At 40.5% G+C, this 17,930-nt stretch overlaps 2 protein-coding genes and 2 long non-coding RNA genes across 8 annotated transcripts in view; 3 read left to right on the forward strand and 1 right to left on the reverse strand.

The window, feature by feature from the left end:
- Window positions 1-4,938, forward strand: part of dgkza (diacylglycerol kinase, zeta a) — a 102,970-nt gene extending 98,032 nt beyond the window's left edge. For all 5 annotated transcript variants that reach the window (XM_031302379.2, XM_031302375.2, XM_031302376.2 and 2 more), the window contains one exon: window positions 3,345-4,938. In XM_031302379.2, coding sequence (XP_031158239.1) covers window positions 3,345-3,461 — 117 coding nt within the window. In that variant the 3' untranslated portion in view covers window positions 3,462-4,938. The remainder of the gene's footprint in view (window positions 1-3,344) is intronic.
- LOC116051786 overlaps window positions 1-17,930 on the reverse strand; it is a 19,467-nt gene continuing 1,537 nt past the window's right edge. Inside the window, exons 2-3 of the long non-coding RNA XR_004105439.2 lie at window positions 13,577-13,579; window positions 1-160 (exon numbers count right to left, since the gene is read on the reverse strand). This is a non-coding gene — a long non-coding RNA (uncharacterized LOC116051786). The remainder of the gene's footprint in view (window positions 161-13,576; window positions 13,580-17,930) is intronic.
- LOC118494501 overlaps window positions 13,788-17,930 on the forward strand; it is a 71,315-nt gene continuing 67,172 nt past the window's right edge. The window contains exons 1-2 of the long non-coding RNA XR_004896663.1: window positions 13,788-13,921; window positions 17,410-17,411. This is a non-coding gene — a long non-coding RNA (uncharacterized LOC118494501). The remainder of the gene's footprint in view (window positions 13,922-17,409; window positions 17,412-17,930) is intronic.
- LOC116051782 (midkine-B) overlaps window positions 16,281-17,930 on the forward strand; it is a 16,791-nt gene continuing 15,141 nt past the window's right edge. Inside the window, exon 1 of the mRNA XM_031302382.2 lies at window positions 16,281-16,452. The gene's annotated coding sequence lies outside the window, so the exon portion shown is untranslated. The remainder of the gene's footprint in view (window positions 16,453-17,930) is intronic.

Raw genomic sequence — 17,930 nt, forward strand, 5'->3', positions numbered from 1 at the left:
TATCAAAGGATCCCACCGAAGTGGTAGACCATGCAAACTCAGTTCAGTATACTCGCTATTCCCGACCTGTCGCGCGACAGTGTGACATCATGGGAGCGTCATAACTATTTATACTTGCGCGTGGTGGTCGCAACACTAGTTGCAGTCTTCTCCTGAGCAACTGAGGAAAGGCTACCGACTTTGCTATTTCTACGGAAGAGAAGAAGAAGAAAAAGGTAAACAATGGCAGAACTGGCAGCAGCATTGACATCAATGTCAACAGTGGCTAAGATGATATTGGAGTCAATGGATGAGGAAGAACAGCTGCTTTTGCGCCTGCTTGCAAAGAAACAAAACAAAGAAGGTGGAATGTTCGTCCTTAGAATAACGCCAGACATAAATATGGTGAGTTCAATATCCTCGTGAAACAAATGAGGATGATAGACGAAGAGAAGCACTTTGAATACTTCAGAATGTCTGCACAACGATTCGATGACCTACTTCGTCGGAGCAAGCCTTTCATTCACCATAAAAGAACTCATCTTAACTCAATAAGTTTACAAGAGAGACTTGCAGTCACTCTGAGAGTCCTGGCATCCGGTTGCCCTTGAATTCGTCCATGCTTCCTGTTTCCGTTTTGTCGTGTGCCGCTGAAAAAAATAAAGTGGTGCACGACCTCTGGTCACATTGTCTCGCGACAGGTCGGGATACGGCGACTGTAAAGATGCCTTTACAGAGCTGCGTCTGGCAGCAAACAAACTGCGTCGGGAGCTTCATGAAATGAGTTTCCATGGCTGAGCAGCTGCACGCAAGCCTCACATAATAACCATGCCAATGCCACGTGTTAGCTGGAGGGGTGTAAAGCATTCAGCAACTCGACTCTGGAGCAGTGAAAACATGTCTTTTGGAGTGATGAATAATGCTTCACTATCTGGCAGTCTGATGGACGTCGTTTGGTGGATGCCAGGAGCACATTAACTACCTGAATGCATAGTGCCTACTGTAAAGTTTGGTGGAGGAGGGATAATGGTCTTGGCCTGTTTTTCAGGGTTTGGCCTAGGAAAGCAAGGTCCATAACAACATGGTTGTGGAGGAACTCATGATGAGGAGGAACTCGATTAGCCTGCACAGACTCCTGGCCTCAACCCCATTGAACACCTTTGGGATTAGAACACTGATTGCGAGCCAGGCCTTCTAGTCCAACATCAGTGCCTGACCTCATAAATGCTCTTTTGGCTGAATAGGCACAAATTCCCACAGACATACACCAAAATCTTGTGGAAAGCCTTCCCAGAAGAGTGGGGGCTGTCGAAGCTACAGAGGGGGGGTCCTTATCCATATTAATGCCCAACGTTTTAGAATGAGATGTCCAACAAGCTCATAAAGCTGTGATTGTCCGTGTGTGTGTGTGTGTGTGTGTGTGTGTGTGTGTGTGTGTGTGTGTGTATGTCGTGTTGTGTCTGCCTCAAATACGGATCTTGTTTCATTTTTGTTCAGTTTTCCATTGAGGTTTCAACAGTTTAGAAAAAGCTCCTAACTGGCTGGACTCAGCAATGACCTAGATACAGAGAGAGGGAGAGAGAGAGAGGAAAGAATGTAGAGAGAGAGACAGTGTGAGAGAAAGTGTGAAAGAGAGACAGACAGCAAGAGAGTGCAATGAAGGGAAAAAGAGACAAATGACTTGAGAAAATACGACTACTCAATAAGACTTGAGACTATGATTTTGACATCTTCATAAAGTACTCTGTTTTATCTCTACATCTCTCTGCACTCAACATTTAGTCTCTCTCTCTCTCTCTCTCTCTCACACACACTCACTCACTCACTGGGAATGTTTCTAAATCTGGTAGAACCCCAAAGACAAATGCGCGCACACACACACACACACACACACACACACACACACACACACACACACACACACACACACACACACTAGACTCAACTAATTAGAGTCTGTTCAAAACTCTGGAAGTGATTCAGCATAATGGCCCCTTTCCCCTAAACAACCACTTACAATATGTGTCTGTGTGTGTGTGGGTGTCCTCTCAAGGACACATGTTGTTTATTTCATTTCAAATTCAGTTGTTTCTCATTATCTCATTTTTATTAGTTGGAGACAATGCCACTTTAACAACAGCACTTTTCAGTTATAGAGAAATTCAGCTGGCCTGTAAACTCTGTCACACACGTTTTAGACACAGCAACTGGAGCTAATCACACACACAGTCTCTCCAGCACAGAGGAGAGGAGATGCTGTTCATTGTGACAAGTGGGAATAAGACAAATAAGACAAAAGCCTGTTTTATTTTTAACAAGACCCAAAGTCTAAAGCCCATTGTGCATCACAGCTTGCATTGCAAAAGTGCAAAATTACAAGTATGTTGTATTGTGTCTGTTGTTAGAGTCTTCCAGTACCAGAGATCTCACTGTGTTAAGGGTGAGGGTGGCACAACAGACTCTTTTGTAGTTTGTGCCAACACACCTCCAACACTTCATTGAGGTAAACAACTTATTTTGCTGTGGAAAAAGACTTGCACCGTTCCAGCATGGCTTGAATGTTCTTGGTTGTTCCAGGCTAAGCTAACTGTGCGTATCCCCAACCAAATCGATCAACAGCATAACGGTGCTGGCCTCAAAGGAGTGTCCCTGTTTTTTTTAGATGTAGGTAGACTGCTGAGTCTTGTCTGAGGAGTTGGCTGTCCTTTGTTGGGCCCTGCTCTTGGCTACAACTTTATAAAGATAAAGATATACAGCAGTGCTAGTCAAGCCTGTCTTTTGTGTTTTGTTCTGGTCCACATCATACCTCATGTCCTCTCGCAATTCACCTTGGTACTGCTTCAGCTAAAATCAATAGTTACGTTTTTGTTTTGTTTGATTTACATGTATATGTAGCAATGTGTTCTGTCCAGTTGAGTTTGTGTTATGCTGGGTTTTGAAACAATTACATTTTCAAAGATGCAGACATTGAATGCATTTTTTTTGTCAAAGAAATGAAAATGTTTCCACAGTTTTGTCCAGATACACTGCTGTTGTCCTGACTGATTTTGAAAAAGTGAGCACAGTACTGAGAAATCCATGTAAGTGACTATGAACTAAACAATTGATGACAATGTGAACACAGCCACTGTGGTAAATTACCATAGTAAAATCACCATAATACACTCTGAGCTGTGATAGACGGACACAGAAAGGTCAGGGGGATTTCATGCCAACCTAGCCTCTCGCTGCTGAGATAGCTCAACTAAATGTAAATGTAAAGGTGGAATAACAAAAACAAAAAGGACAAAACAGTCAAAATAAGAGAAATATTCTATAGCTGTTTTTATTTCTGTAATTCTTCTTCTTCTTTGTCTCTTTATCAGGGTGAGACTCCTAAGAACAGGGCTGAGAAGGCTAAGGACTCTGAACTGGCGGCCTATCTGGAGAACAGACAGCACTACCAGATGATACAGAGAGAGGACCAGGAAACGGCTGTCTGAAACTGTCAAACTCTTTACGAGCAGGACGTGGATGAAGACACTGCTGTCTTCTTCCTCCTTCTCATGAGACTTACAGCAGCTCAGTGAGGCCTGTGTGACAGAAAGACTGGTACACACGTTCCAATTTGTGCTTGCAAGGAATGACTCAGAGTCAGCAGATTGCAGACAGAGTGAAGCTGTGTCGAATCTGATCGCAACATGCATTTAGTAATTATTATGGCAGTGACTATAATGATGGAACAATGATGGTAATGATAGTTACACTGGGGCTTGAAGCTTATGTTAACGAGGGTGAAGAAAAACAGTAAAATTATAAGATGTACAGTACAAGAAGTCATTCTTTTTGTATTTTGAGTAGCTCAGTAATAAAACGTGTTTGTGAAGTCAAGAAAATAGAAACAGCGTTAAAATGATCAGAATCTTGTTTCTGACTTTGAATAATAATTTGGGGGAGTCAATTTGGACAGACTTGTTCTTAAAACTCTTTTATATCAAACGAATTCAAAGGACTCTAACCTAAAATTGATCATTCAGGAGAAATATTAATGATAATGCAATGTCTTGCAGGACCAGATTGTCTCTCTTGGTGTCAGGAAGTAAATTGAGTCTGCAGATTCTAATGCTAATATCATGGTTGAAAAACTCAGGAAATGTAGTTTATTTCATACAACCATGGAGTAACAATCTAACAACACTTTAACTGCAAAGCCCAGTTAAAGTGGCTACCTTTAGAGGCTGCAAAGTGCATTGCGCACCAACATGTAAGATGTTAAGATTATGAAATATCTTGTGTGCAGCGTTGACATTTTAGCCTGAACAGTGTTCATTGAACACCCAACAAGGAAAACCTCTGGGGAGAAATTTTGGCTCAGCGGTGAAAGAAACAAATAGAAAGGTCAGGCGGGTCAAACCCTTTGTGAGCCCTGAATATCCACAGCTAAATTTCATCAAATTCAGACCATTAGCTTTTATGTGTTTACATATTTGGGGATTGTGAAATCAGAAGGATTTATGAATATCAATATCAGGATTAATGGCAATCTACTGTAGTAGTTGTCAAGAGATCTTGTTTGGACCAAAGTGCTAGACTGACCAACCGAGCTACTGATCATCCCTCAGCCCCGACTAATGCCTAAAGCCTTGTTTATTAATTGGAATGACGCTCTGTTATTATTTTACTGTGCATACATGCCATCATCCGTTACGTTGTGAACCTGCTTTGGTTGGTCTTACCTCACCCATACAACTTTATCAATATATTGTACATACTGTATTTTGTTGACTTATATCAACAGATTCTTGAGATAATTATTTATATGTTGAAAAATAATCAAAAGTGACATTTCTCTGGTGCCTGTGCTTAAGGATTGGATGTCTGAGGTAAATTCATGGGCTAAGATGATTTTACACCCCATTCTAACTTCGCCAACTTGTTCTTTTCTTTTTGTGACTGAGGGTCACTACAGGGGGTTTCTACAGAGAACATTGATTTCAAATGAGATCAAGTAAGTGTGTGTGTGTGTTTACTTTAGATTAAAACAAGAAAATGAAATGTTCATATTTTTTTTCAGATTGTTTTAGTAAAATCTTGTCTTAAATCATGTATGATTATTATAGTTTGTTGTGCCAAACCTTGAAGCTTGTTTACATTGAAAGATACAGTACACACAAATCATTGGGTTTTGAAACTGTAATGTGAACTGTTGTTGAGTTCAACAGCAACACTGAGGAACATTTAGATTTTAGGGGTCATTTTTGGACGCTACAGAGAAATCTAATATTAAACTCAAACCTCCCTATTCAATTTCTGATTAATTAAATCCTCTGAAACTTTAAAGCTGTAAGAGTTTTTAAAGGCACAGCCTCCAATCCAGATGTAAACAAAAGTGTAGCCCCAACAAAAGAACAGATTGAAACTGCTGTCAGTCTAAAATTGATTGGCATGTCTTTCAATAGACAGACTAACAAAAGACAATGACTAAATGTAAGTAAAACTATTTTTTGTAGATCACTGAGTGCATCCACAGGCATGTCGGATATGATCAGAGTAGTCTATATCCACGATGTTCTACTTCCGGGATTGCTCCGTGCCGCAGGAAATTCCGCTGTATGCATGTCTTTTCGCCGATGTCCGTTTCCTTTCGCTTTCTTTGTGTTGGAATTTTAAACTCCAGTGGATTTATGAGGACTATGGTTAACTGCAGGGGTGTCGGAGTGGGGGTGGAAATGGGACTGAGTACCCAGGGTCCTCATGTGAGGAGGGCCCAAAAAGATGCTAGAATGAATAGCTGTGGATGCGGGGAGGGACCCATACAGAAAGCCTTTCTACAGGGCCCAGAATTGTGTCCTACGCCCCTGATTAACTGCTCTTCAGATCTCAGCAGGGTAAATCGAGACAGCTAGCTAGACTATCTGTCCAATCTGAGTTTTTTCTCGCACGACTAAAGCAACTTTTAAACGTACACATTACACCAAAACAAGTTCCTTCCCGAGGCTATTTTGCAGCGGCTCCGTGCGGAGCTTAGCGCCTCCCATGATGATTGTGATTGGTTTAAAGAAATGCCAATAAACCAGAGCGTGTTTTTATCCCATCCCAGAATGCTGGGTGGACTAGCCAGACCCTCTTCCGCAGCGCTGTGGAGGATGGTCTGGCAAAGCGAGACCATGATCGAGTATCAAGGTTATGTGTTTACACCTGTGTAAACATCATATTCTGTTTTCAGAAACCTGGGTGAATCATAATCTTCACTCGAAAGTGACACCAGTAATAGAAGATAACTTTTATTGTCACTGCCATCTTTCATTGCTGCTGATCAGCTGACGAAGCAACCGTCCTCACCTGTTCAGTTAACTTCCGTCTGTATAGAACTGCAGTGTCGCGAGAACTCAGAGACACACCTGGATCTACACAGTGTGCTGAATAGTGTGGATACCAACAAAACAGAGACAAATTCCGGCCTTCATTTGTACAGCAAGCAGAAAGAGATGAAAAAAAAAAAAACAGTGGAAACAAGTACAGAATAATACAAACGCAAAAACCCAATGATCCCTCACTATCAGAAACCTGGATCTTGCCAGAATTGTGGCTACATAGAGACAAAGAACCAGGTTTCTCATGTTTTGTGTGGCCATCATGTTCTACATTATGTTTAAAACCAGTATAATAATCAAAACTAGGATATTAATGCACGTGTAAACATAGTCACCACTCATTCATTAAATCTTTTCATGTGTGAAGATTTTTCACATACAAAGCCAACAAAGCCTAGGATCTCTCTGATTTTGTAAGTCTTTAATTCAGGAAACCTGCATGCATGTTGCAGGTTTCACTGTCTTCTTGCTTGTAATGGCAGATCACTTATTCTCTTTTGTTAATAATGATATTTTCGTTAACAGATACATTTTTCATAAATGTCTTTTTTTATTTTGTTGCATTGTCACATGACTTTCAGCCAATTTTGATGACATGACTTACTTTATGACTTAACTTTACCAAAGAGAACATCTCATTACTAAACAAAAATCCAGTTCAGTCCCAGCATATGGTCATTCCACAAGTTGTGCAGCGGGGCGACCAGAATACACAGAGATTTGAACTAGGAGCTGGATGTTCAGACCTATGCGCTGTATTTGGAGCCAACTCCTAGATTCTAAGATGCTACTTTGATAAAAAGTAAAATACTGTGCAGCAAGTGAACTAATCTATTACCCATTTGTTCTGAATTTTAGCATTTGAAATGTGTTGGTGTCTTTAGATTAGCTTTGCATAGACAGTAAACTCTTGCATGTACTGCATCGCAGTGATGCATAACTTTTTATTTTTTATTTTATTTACATCTGTGGCCAAGCTAGTCTTTATTCTGTCACGTTTATGACAATGTTTCTTTGGTAAACACATTGGTGTGAAGTAGTTCAATTATTGCGTTTGTTGATTGAAGTTCTTTGATATTTGTATAATTTGTTTTTGAAATAAATATGAAGATAATAAAAGAAGGCAGTTAATATGAGAACGACTCAATGACGCTTTTTCCTTGTTTACTTTTTTCTTGTTTTTATAGACATGGGATTACACAGTAGCAAAGAGAATTTAGCATTTATTATTTCAGTTCCTTCCTGCAAACACATTACCATGTTTCTACAAAGCTAGTTCAGATCACAAAGCTCCTTCTGAGATTATAATGGTCACACTTGTTCATTCATGTAAATATCACCACATTCTGTACCGTACAACCTGAAGCAATGGACAAATGTCCTGCAGCTCTCCTTTTAAATGTATTTTGTTAAATCAGTCACTGTGTAACTGTTGGTTCAACTTTGTGATGATTTTGGAGGCTGCAGTTTGTGGGGTATTTTGTATTGTGCTATAATCATAGGCACAATTTACAGGGGGATAATAATCTCTTTTGGGTTGGGCTTTGACTTTTATGGAGTCCAAGAAGCTAGGAACCTTGAAGAATAAACAACCAAACATGTTTTTACCATGTATGTAGGCCATCCTAAATGTCACTATGTATGTGCATTTGTCTTCGATCCATATATGTCTATAAAATGGCATACAAGCCTATGTACAATAGGCATTTAAAAATATTCTGCAGAATTTGTGCTTTGATAGATTGCTTTGATATATTTCAGTATTACACCATTACAGTAGAAACAGATAGGAGTAGCGAGACCTCTCACCCTGCCTGTCATACACTGTGAACAACTCACTTTGAGAAGAACTAATATTAGATTTCCTATTGATCTCATCCAGGATGATGTGTCTTCTGTTGTCCACACCTCAGCTAGAGGTTGGGGAGCCATTAGTACATTTTTAAAATCACAATGTGCTATTTAGAATATTGGAATTGTGTCTTTTGGATATTAATCTTTATCATCCACAGATGGTTGAGCATAAAGATGCTATTTTTATTTGCATGGTTCAGGGTGAGGTAAGTGCCAACATTCTCGCCAGATAAGTGTTACTTTGTTTGCTAATTTTCTATAACCAGTGTGTAGCATGAAAGCACAGTGGGTGGAATTAGCAAGCTAGCTAACTAACTATCCAACAAGCCTGCTAACATAGCGGACTCGTGGCAAAACACATACTTTTTTTGTCATGGCTAATTTAAATAATGACTCAGCATCATTTGAATTAGAGAAAATAATCATTTCATCCAATGTTCAAAGTCAATAAAACAGCCTTGCCAGCCTACTTACTGAAGCAATTTGATCTCTCCTACCAGTCCCACTGGACTTCTGCGTTCCGTTAACATTAAGGGAGAGAACCAAGCAGTGGACCAAACTGCTGTGAGGCACGAGAGGGGGGAATCAAAATGCATTTTTTGCATGGTTGCATTTGTATTGTTTTACACAGTTACTGTTTAGGCGGCTGTGGCTCAGGTGGTAGAGCGGTCGCCTAGCAAATGGAAGGTTAGTGGTTGAATTCCTGGCCTTGCAGCCCCATTACCAAGTGTCCTTGGGCAAGATACTGAACCCCGAATTGCTCCCGATGCTGCGCCATCGTGTGAATGTGTGAATGTGTGCGAATGTTTATCTGATGAGCAGGTGGCACCTCATATGGCAGCCTCAGCCAAAATGTATGAATGTGTGTGAGGGGTGAATGGTTCCTGTACTCTGTAAAAGCGCTTTTCTAGTCTTAACATCTACTCAAAGTACTTTGCTAGTCTTAACAACTACTCAAAGCGCTATATAAATACTTTACATTTACATTTATTTGAAGTACAGTATATATTATATTCAACACACAGCATGGTTTTAATGATATTTGTAGGGGGGGGGGGGCAACCCTCAGATGGGGTGGGTCCTGACTCCCCCGAGCCCACCGCAATTTCCGCCTATGTTGCTTAAGAACAACTTGTAAGTGGAAACACTGTTAATTCAGTCAGGACCACTTTGTCAAAATATATTCATTCATCTCCAATTTGTATTTGGCGGTATGGCTCTGTTCTGGGGACGTGGAAGTGCGGGGACTTCCACGTGCATACGTGGAAAGCATGAGGCAGGGAGAGCACACCTCCCTGTCCTTTCATGTGCATGTATGGAAAGCCTTTAGTGGGGAGAGCAGCAGTGCAGGATCCCCATAGGGTACAGAACAGGGCAGCATCAATGACAGAGACACAACATTGATTAAGTCAGAGTACATGAATTTAAAAGGAGGAGCTGGGGTGGAGGTGGGTTGCAAGTGCTAGCAGAGATGCAGCAAGGTAGGCTGGATTAAGCCTAAAAGCAGTTTAAATAGAGCGTGCTATTTGGAAATCCAATCAAAAGAGGGAATCAGCTGAGCCATCAGCTGGTGTGCTGGCTTAGTAACTGTCAGCTATGAGCTGAGATAATAGCCGAGCTTGACTCCGTGACCTGCCAGAATTTACACTATGCTTCATATTTGAATTATATCATGCCTTACCTGATTTAAACTTATATTTATCTCCAATTGCAGGCCCACTACAAACTGAAACTCCAATAAAGAATTAGAATTAAAGCTGCAAGCAGCGTCGGATGGGACCTCGCACCTCTGTGCACGTTGGGGTTACTGGCGGTCACCACTCCTTGCGACCGTGCATTTGCGCGGCACTCAGACGCTGCAAATCGTCACCAATGAAAAGGGAAGTCCCTGCTGAGTTCAATGATACCTCACACAAGACTTGCGTCATACAGTTCATTAGCTGTGAAAGGGTGCGTGGCCAAAGCATAGGGGGCGGGCCAAACCTTTACCAATAAAAAAGGAAGTCTCTGCTGAGTTCATTGATACCTCACATAAGCCTCTACCTTAAACGGACCACCAGTTATGAAAAGGGGCATGGCTTAAGCATAGGGGGCGGGCCTAAACATCACCACTGAAGAAGGAACTCTGCTGAGTTCAATGACACCTCACACAAGACTCTACCTTAAACGGTTCAAATGTTATGAAAGGGGGCGTGGCCTGAGTAAGTGAGTTACTGAGTAAGTTGCCACTAGGGGGCGCTATGACTTTGAGCCAAAATCGGCCTGTAGATGTCGTCAGGGTTGGACTCTTATGAATCCTGAAAAGTTTCGAGCCAATTGGACAATGTACACTCAAGTTACACACACAAAATGGCCGTCCCGCCACGGCCATGCCCTATGACGAAAAGTTTTTCTTTTAATAAATTTTCATCTTTAACATCTTAAGATGCCACAGACCAAATTTGAAGTTGATCGGATGAAATTTCTAGGAGTTCGTTAAAGTACGACACGTGGAAATGGCCATATTTGGAACTTTCAATTCAAAATGGTGGACTTCCTGTTGGGTTTAGGGTATGACTCCGATGACGTTTTTTGTACGTCTTGAGATGCTACATATGAGTACCAAGTTCTGTGAGTCTACGTTAAATGTACTACAGGGGCTAAATTTTTGTAATTTTGTAAGGGGCGCTAGCGAGCCATTTTTGTGCGCCTATTCCCGAATTTCCCAATTTTGGTGAGTTTTTAAGTATGTTAAGCCCCTCAAAAAGGCAATTAATTTGCTGGACGAAGGAAAAAGAGTAATTCCTTCAGTTTCAATAGGGCCTTCGCCGCTGTCGGCTCTCGGGCCCTAATTATTTAGAACATACGGTCAATGATTTCTTTTCTTTCAAGAAACAAAATGCTAAAGCAGTTCACCACTCCTTGTTTGCAGTACATTCGGAAAATTATATTTTTTCACAAATTTTGTGAATATCGGACCAAATTAAGGCCTTCTACTCATTAGGGGGTGCTGTGGAGCATGCATTAACCAAATAGCTGTATAGTTTTCCAATGTTCACAGATTTTGATGTGTGCACCAACTTTTGTGAGTTTTCGGGTATATCAAGGGCATCAAAAATGGGGTCGCTGGCCACATCAGAGACCAATTACCAACCAATGGTGTATCTTTGTGACTTAGTTTGTGACAGAGTTTTGCATTCATAACGCTGGCCCTTGCCCTGTGGGTCAAGTCCAGCCAAAAAAAGTGGGATTGCCTCAGCATGGCTCTCACAGATCCCTGCCCAATAAATACAGTGGATATTTCATCATGAAAAAATTGTAGGAATTGAAATTGTAGAAGAACAGCAGGGAGAGGCGCAGGAAAATCCAAAGGGTTGGCAAGCAGGCAATGCATATTTTAGCTTTTATCAAAATAAGATAATTTGTTTCATATATGTCTTTTAGATTGTTTATAATGGATTACCAATGAACAGTCAACAATTCCTCCAAACCATCTGACAATATGGGTTATTTATCCCTACCCTCTAATACAACCCACAAGAGCGTTTTCCGTCATCATATCTAAACCAGAGAACATCAGTTGCAGTTTCAAATCTAACGGTCGTGGTTTTAAGCACGTTGTTAACGTTGTGACCCGGACTCAGTTTGGTTATGTTTTGGCACCAAAACTTCTTAGTTAAGTTAAGAAAAAGATTATGGTTTGGATTAAAATCGGATGCTACTTCAAGGGATACTTCACCGATTTAGCATTAAGCTTTGTATCAGCAGAAACACGGTAGTATTTTTGAATGACCGTGCCTCCCTCCCTCATGTCCCCCTGAGACGAGAGATCTCTGTATTGTGGGTCTAGAAAAAAATCTTCCGATACGATGATTTTTGCGTCATCGGAAGATTTTTTGCCCAGAGGCAATGGACTACAGCCAGTAGTAGGAGCTACTTCCGCATGTTTTCAACCCGCCCATAGGGGGTTGGACTGTCGTCTTTCTCCGAAGATTTCCGAAGCAAAACGAGTATCAGCCATCTTGAATCCTCGTTACTGGCTTCTCAGCAGAAAACTTTTAGATAGATAGATAGATTTATTCATCCCGAAGGAAATTTTAGAACAACAATTATGTGCATTCAAACTACCGCACACGTGTTGGTACAGATCGGAGAATATGCAGGACACTTTATTACAGACAGAATACTCGACACTCTACGCGAGCTTCGCTCGCCTGCTATGGAGACCAGCGGTGTTGCTCGATGTCTCTGGCCGCTAAGGGGACATCATCAGCGGGGAACGTTGAACGAGTGTGCCGGTGGAAAGCTAACGCTAGCCAGCCACCTGTTCCATCAATCCTGCTTGAAAGTGTCCGCTCATTAGACAACAAACTGGACTACATCCAACTTCAACGAAACTCCCAACGCGAGTTCAGAGACTGCTGTGTTTTTGTTGTTGTGGAAACATTGCTGACTATCCAGCTACCAGGCTGGCTGCTCTGTCGCTGGGTAAGACTAGTCAAGGTGGGCTGTGTTAATACAGACTGCCTGGTGCAGAAATGGGGTGCTTGTATCCAACTAACTGCTAACTGCTGGTGGAGTTTGTGACTGTTAAATGCCGACCATTCTACATTCCACGCAAATTTACGGCTGTGTTTATACTCGGTGTTTACAGCCCACCAAGCGCTAATGCTAGTAGCTATGTGTTAGCTGAACTTTACGGAGGATATAATGTGTGTGCACTAAATGTAGCCTGTTTCGTATGTCGTTTTTATATAATGACGTTTTTATATGGTTTAGATGGTTGAAATAACAATAAAACACAGTTGAGTTGACTGTCTCACTCTCTGTCTGTCTGTAAACAGTAGGCGTGGCTTGAGAGTAGACGCTAAAGCAGAGAAGCAAGTGCATTCTGGGATTTGGTGTCTTTCATCCACATGAGCCAAAAACACATTTTCTGGCTTTTTTCGGGCTAGAAGCCACCAATTTCTAAAAAGAATTTTTCAACGGTGAAATATCCCTTTCACTTCCAGTTACACACGTGGCGCTGAACCATCACGTGACCTATCCACTAATTCGACCTACCTCCTCATGAGCAACTTCGCACTCACTCAAGTTTTGAGTCTTGGTAGTGAATTTGAATTATGTGAACATTGTCAACATCCAATGGGTGCGCTCCCTCCAGCACCAAACAGGAAGCAGCGAACGGCTAGAGCCAGTGTTGTTAATGGATGCTATGTCGCCGCGCTAAGCTAAACGCTGAAGAGGGAAAGTTGCCAATTTTCAACCGTTCTGAAGCGCGTCATCTAACGGGAGTTTTACCGCCGGATAAATGCGGACCTCTGGGTACTAACCCTAATCCATTCATCTGCATGTACGGCAGAAAAGAAGTAAGTAAGTTAAGTTACCAGCTAACGCTAGTGGTAGCTAACAGGCTTGGTTACATTTTTCAAAACAAATCTAGTTGTAGTCTTGCAATTTGTGACCATACAAGATCCCCAGTCTTTACATTTTATGACAGTCTTTAACGGTAGATGTGAGATGATTGTCCTTTGATGTGAGATGGTGTCAGACTTTAGTTTTTTCAAAGTCTGTTCAAAGTCTTCTAGTGTATGGTAGGCATTATGGCTTTGTAAGACTACAACTAAATTTGTTTTGAAAAATGTAACCAAGCTAGCTGGCTACTGCTAGCGTTAGCTGGTAACTGAAGGGAAAGTTTGCCGATTTTCGGTTCTGCCGTACACGCAGATGAATGGCAGCAGTACCCGGAGGTCAGTGTTTATCCGCCGGTAAAACTCCGGACACGCTTCAGAAAGGTTGAAAATCGGCAATCCTCCCTCTTTAGCGTTCATCTTATCCATAGCAACCATAAACTAGGGCTGCACGATATGAGGAAAAGCTGCGATGTGCGATAACATTGTTTAATATTGCGATGATGATATGACTTGCGATAAATATTCAAATGTGAAAGTTAGCTATACTGTTCCCATGTCTTAGTGCTTTAATAGGTTCTTTGTGAACCTAAACATTGAATAGCCTATTCCCACTGAATTTAGAAATCAAATAGATAATTTTTGACATGCTTTTATTGAACAAATTACACATAAATGAGGCATTATAACTATAAGAAATTAACGTTCGACGAAAATCTTTTAAACTGACCTTTGTTGATCTGAAATGAAGACAGATTCAGCAACTGCATGGCCTATTTCTCGCTTAAAATGTTTTCAGAAACACGTTTCGGTGAACTATTTTAGTACAATATGAGATCGTATTCTGAACGAGATGCCATGACAGTCTGGCTGTGAATTTCCGGAGAAAAAAGAACCACGTGACGCGTTCGTCCAATCAGCTGCCGGTTTTCATTTTCTGTGAAATAATCAGACTGTTAATGGAAACAATACAGAGCAGCGCCGCCTGCTGCTATGGAGACGTATTACGCTTCGCGTCGTCTCAGTGTGTAAACTGTTTTCCCTTATTCATCGTGTCAGGCTGTCTGTTGCGATGTGTTCATCGCGCTAGTTCATATCGCGATGACGATGAAAATTCGATGTATCGTTCAGCCCTACCATAAACAACACTGGCTTTGCTGCTTCCTGTTTGGTGCTGGAGGGAGAGCACCCATTAGTTGTTGACAATGTCCACATGATTTAACTTCACTACCAAGACTTAAAACTTACGATAATATCAAACATGTTTGATTTCGTCGGAACGTCAAGACGGGAAAAAGACTGACACGGACTGAGTTTTAGGACTACCTTACATCAAACGATTGAGATGACGGGAGTGCGCCCCAATTCTATCAAAAGTATATTGGAAATTTGTCTGCAACATAAAAATCGCTTGAAAAGTCGTTTGGTGTGAGGTCGGCATAAGATGAGTGACCTAGAACAACAAATTGTTGAAAATAACAATTACATTTTTTAAATCATTCAATTAAAGCTGTCCTTTGATGCTACTTCCTGATCATTACTTGATCTTAATGAGATAACCTGATTAATAAAACGTTTTATATATGTAGAAGATTGTGCCAGTGCTTTCACTGCACTAATGACAATAAGTAAGAAAATATTTAGAATTGTCTTCATATTTTTTAATACTGGGGTTTGGCTGCCAAATACATTGTGAGAAGAAATATGTAGAGCAATACAGCATATTCTAACTTAGCCGGGCAATAATAATGATGGAATGAAATGCACAAATGTTACATGCCTTGGATTTAGATCCAGGTTCAGTGAAAGAAGGGAATAAGCAGTATAATGTATGCAGCTACATTCACTCCTGTGACATCTCTATTCATTTTCCCCATTGACAAGTGCAAGCTAATTTCTCATGAATAATGAAAGCTTTAGTTCCGAGGTTATTTTGGTGTCTTTGATCAGGAGTATGACACACTGCCAACTGCTCTTATGCTCATTTACAAAGCTTAACAAACTATGTTATCTGCTGTGCATCATGGAATATATACAGTAACAAGAACAACTTGTTGTGGACGTACTTCTCCATGTGTTCTGTAATACGGTAAATTGATGGTTTAAGTGTTATTTTGGGTATTGCCAGCTTATGAAAAAATCACGACTCCCCACTTTTTTTGTTGGCTTTTAGTGATATGTACAGTATTTAAGTGTGATCATTTTTTTTTTATTTTTTTAGTTAAAGACACTACCTTGGGCCTTTTTAAAGCTTCTCTGATACATTATAGCTTCAAACTTGTTATTTTCTCTGCTGTTATCCTTGTTTTTTAATATGTTCCATGATTAAGATCAACTCCACATTATGGGTATAAGATGAAAGCAGAAACATAAATTGATTCAGTCCTGTCTGATAAGATAAGATGCACAATGATCAAAGAAACAAACAAAAGCTGAAAAAGAGATTCTCCTTGCTATAGCTGTGGTGCTTTTATCATTTGCTGATGTGGAGCTATACGATCAACAAATACCAACTGAAAGTAAAGTTGAAAAATGTGATTTGCTGGAGCATTTTAGCACTGTCAGACTGTCTAATGGGATGGAAAGGGTTTTGTATGCTTTCTCTCATAACTACACGTGTCATGTATCACTGTGCAGTGAAATGAGTCAGTTATTGTGTGTGTGTGTGTGTGTGTGTGTGTGTGTGTGTGTGTGTGTGTGTGTGTTGATAGTGACTGTGTTTTTGAGGGCATGGGGTGAATGGGGGTAATGCAACCAGTATGAACTGGTTTGTGAGACAAAAGCAGGGGGCTAGGGGAGGTGCATGAGTGAGACCTAAAACAAGAGAGAGAGACAGAACTTTCCTCCGAGTCTTTCTACAACTGCCAGGCAAACAAGTAAGTAAGCTCTATATTTCAGCTCATCCTTTATATGACATTTGAACTGCATTTACTGTATTGTACTGTATTTATTTAAAAATAACAAAGAACCTCACAAACAAGTGAGTTTATTTGGTTTGCTCTACTTCTTGTAGTTCACGTGATTTCATAAAGCTTAGAAAACTCTTAGACCCCATGATATTAAAAGACAAGTTCTGCTGATAGCCCCTAAGGTTTTTGCATTATACAAATTGTGGTTTTGAAACATTTTCCAAAGAGAAAATTAGACTCTTAATAACTTTTGTTTTCTGTGTTTGTGCATTTAGAATTAGGTCTTCAAAATGAACATACATTACACACACACACATATATATATATATATGTAAAATGTATGTTCATTATATATATGTAATGTTATATACAATATGAATACATTTATATTCATATCTAACTTTATACTGTATTCTTGCTTGGCTACTTCTCTAACCCTTTTTGTTTAGTGCCTATCATCTGCCCTCTGGGTCTTTATATAATTGTCCCATTTCCTGTGCCAGATCCCAGCACTTTCCCTACATCTCAACTTTAAAATACTGCAAGTAAAGCTCTTCTACACACACTTTATGTGGTGTGTGTGTGTGTGTGTGTGTGTGTGTGTCAATGCAGCAGTGACGCTACTGTAGCATATTTTAAGGGTTTGATTAAAAACGTTAGAAATGCACATTTTTGCTTCCTACTGATACAAGTAGCTTGTGGTGTTGTGTATTTGGCAGAAAGGGCAGAGGAGTGTTGAGAGAATTACAACTTATTATCTTGGCTTTTTTGCTGACCACATAAAGGCAACAGAAAGGACTGGTGAGCAGCAATCAAAAGGTGATTAGAGAGGAAGACAGATGCAGCTCAATAAAACTTAATTGTGCAAACCTATTCAAACCATGATGAGAAGACCAGTTCTTTTAAGTAACACGGTTAAAATAGCCGTCACAAACTGGGTTAGCTCACTGAACGAGTTTTTCGCTAAGCAGTTGCTCTCACTCATTCTTCAGCTCAGTAGGTGTGTGCACAACTGCGCATGCACCATACAGAAGTAGGATTTTGGATTCACTCCTGCTCGCGAACTCATTCCTCTTTGTTTCTCGTTGTTTAAAAAGAAAGATTTGTTGTGTAGTGAATATGTATAACCCAAGCAGCTATTAAGTGCACTGCGGTAAATTATCAGCTAGTGGCCTCCACTCAGAGAGAACAAGGTCATTACGCTTATGCATTTGACCATATCCTCAAATAAAATTACAATTAAATCATTTGCCACACTGTAAACCTGGGGGCTTTTGGGGCCATACTCTTTGTTCTCTGCAAAGCTTCTTTTGTAATAGAAAGTCTTTGTTCATTTCAGTCAGTTTAACATTTCTTACACAGATGTTTCACATTAAACGCCTTTCAGAGGATCACAGGGTGTAATCCCTCCCTTTCCTGGTAGCTTTTAATGTGAAACATCTGCA

This window comes from Sander lucioperca, chromosome 24, assembly GCF_008315115.2.
Source record: "Sander lucioperca isolate FBNREF2018 chromosome 24, SLUC_FBN_1.2, whole genome shotgun sequence".
NCBI classification, from domain to species: domain Eukaryota; kingdom Metazoa; phylum Chordata; class Actinopteri; order Perciformes; family Percidae; genus Sander; species Sander lucioperca.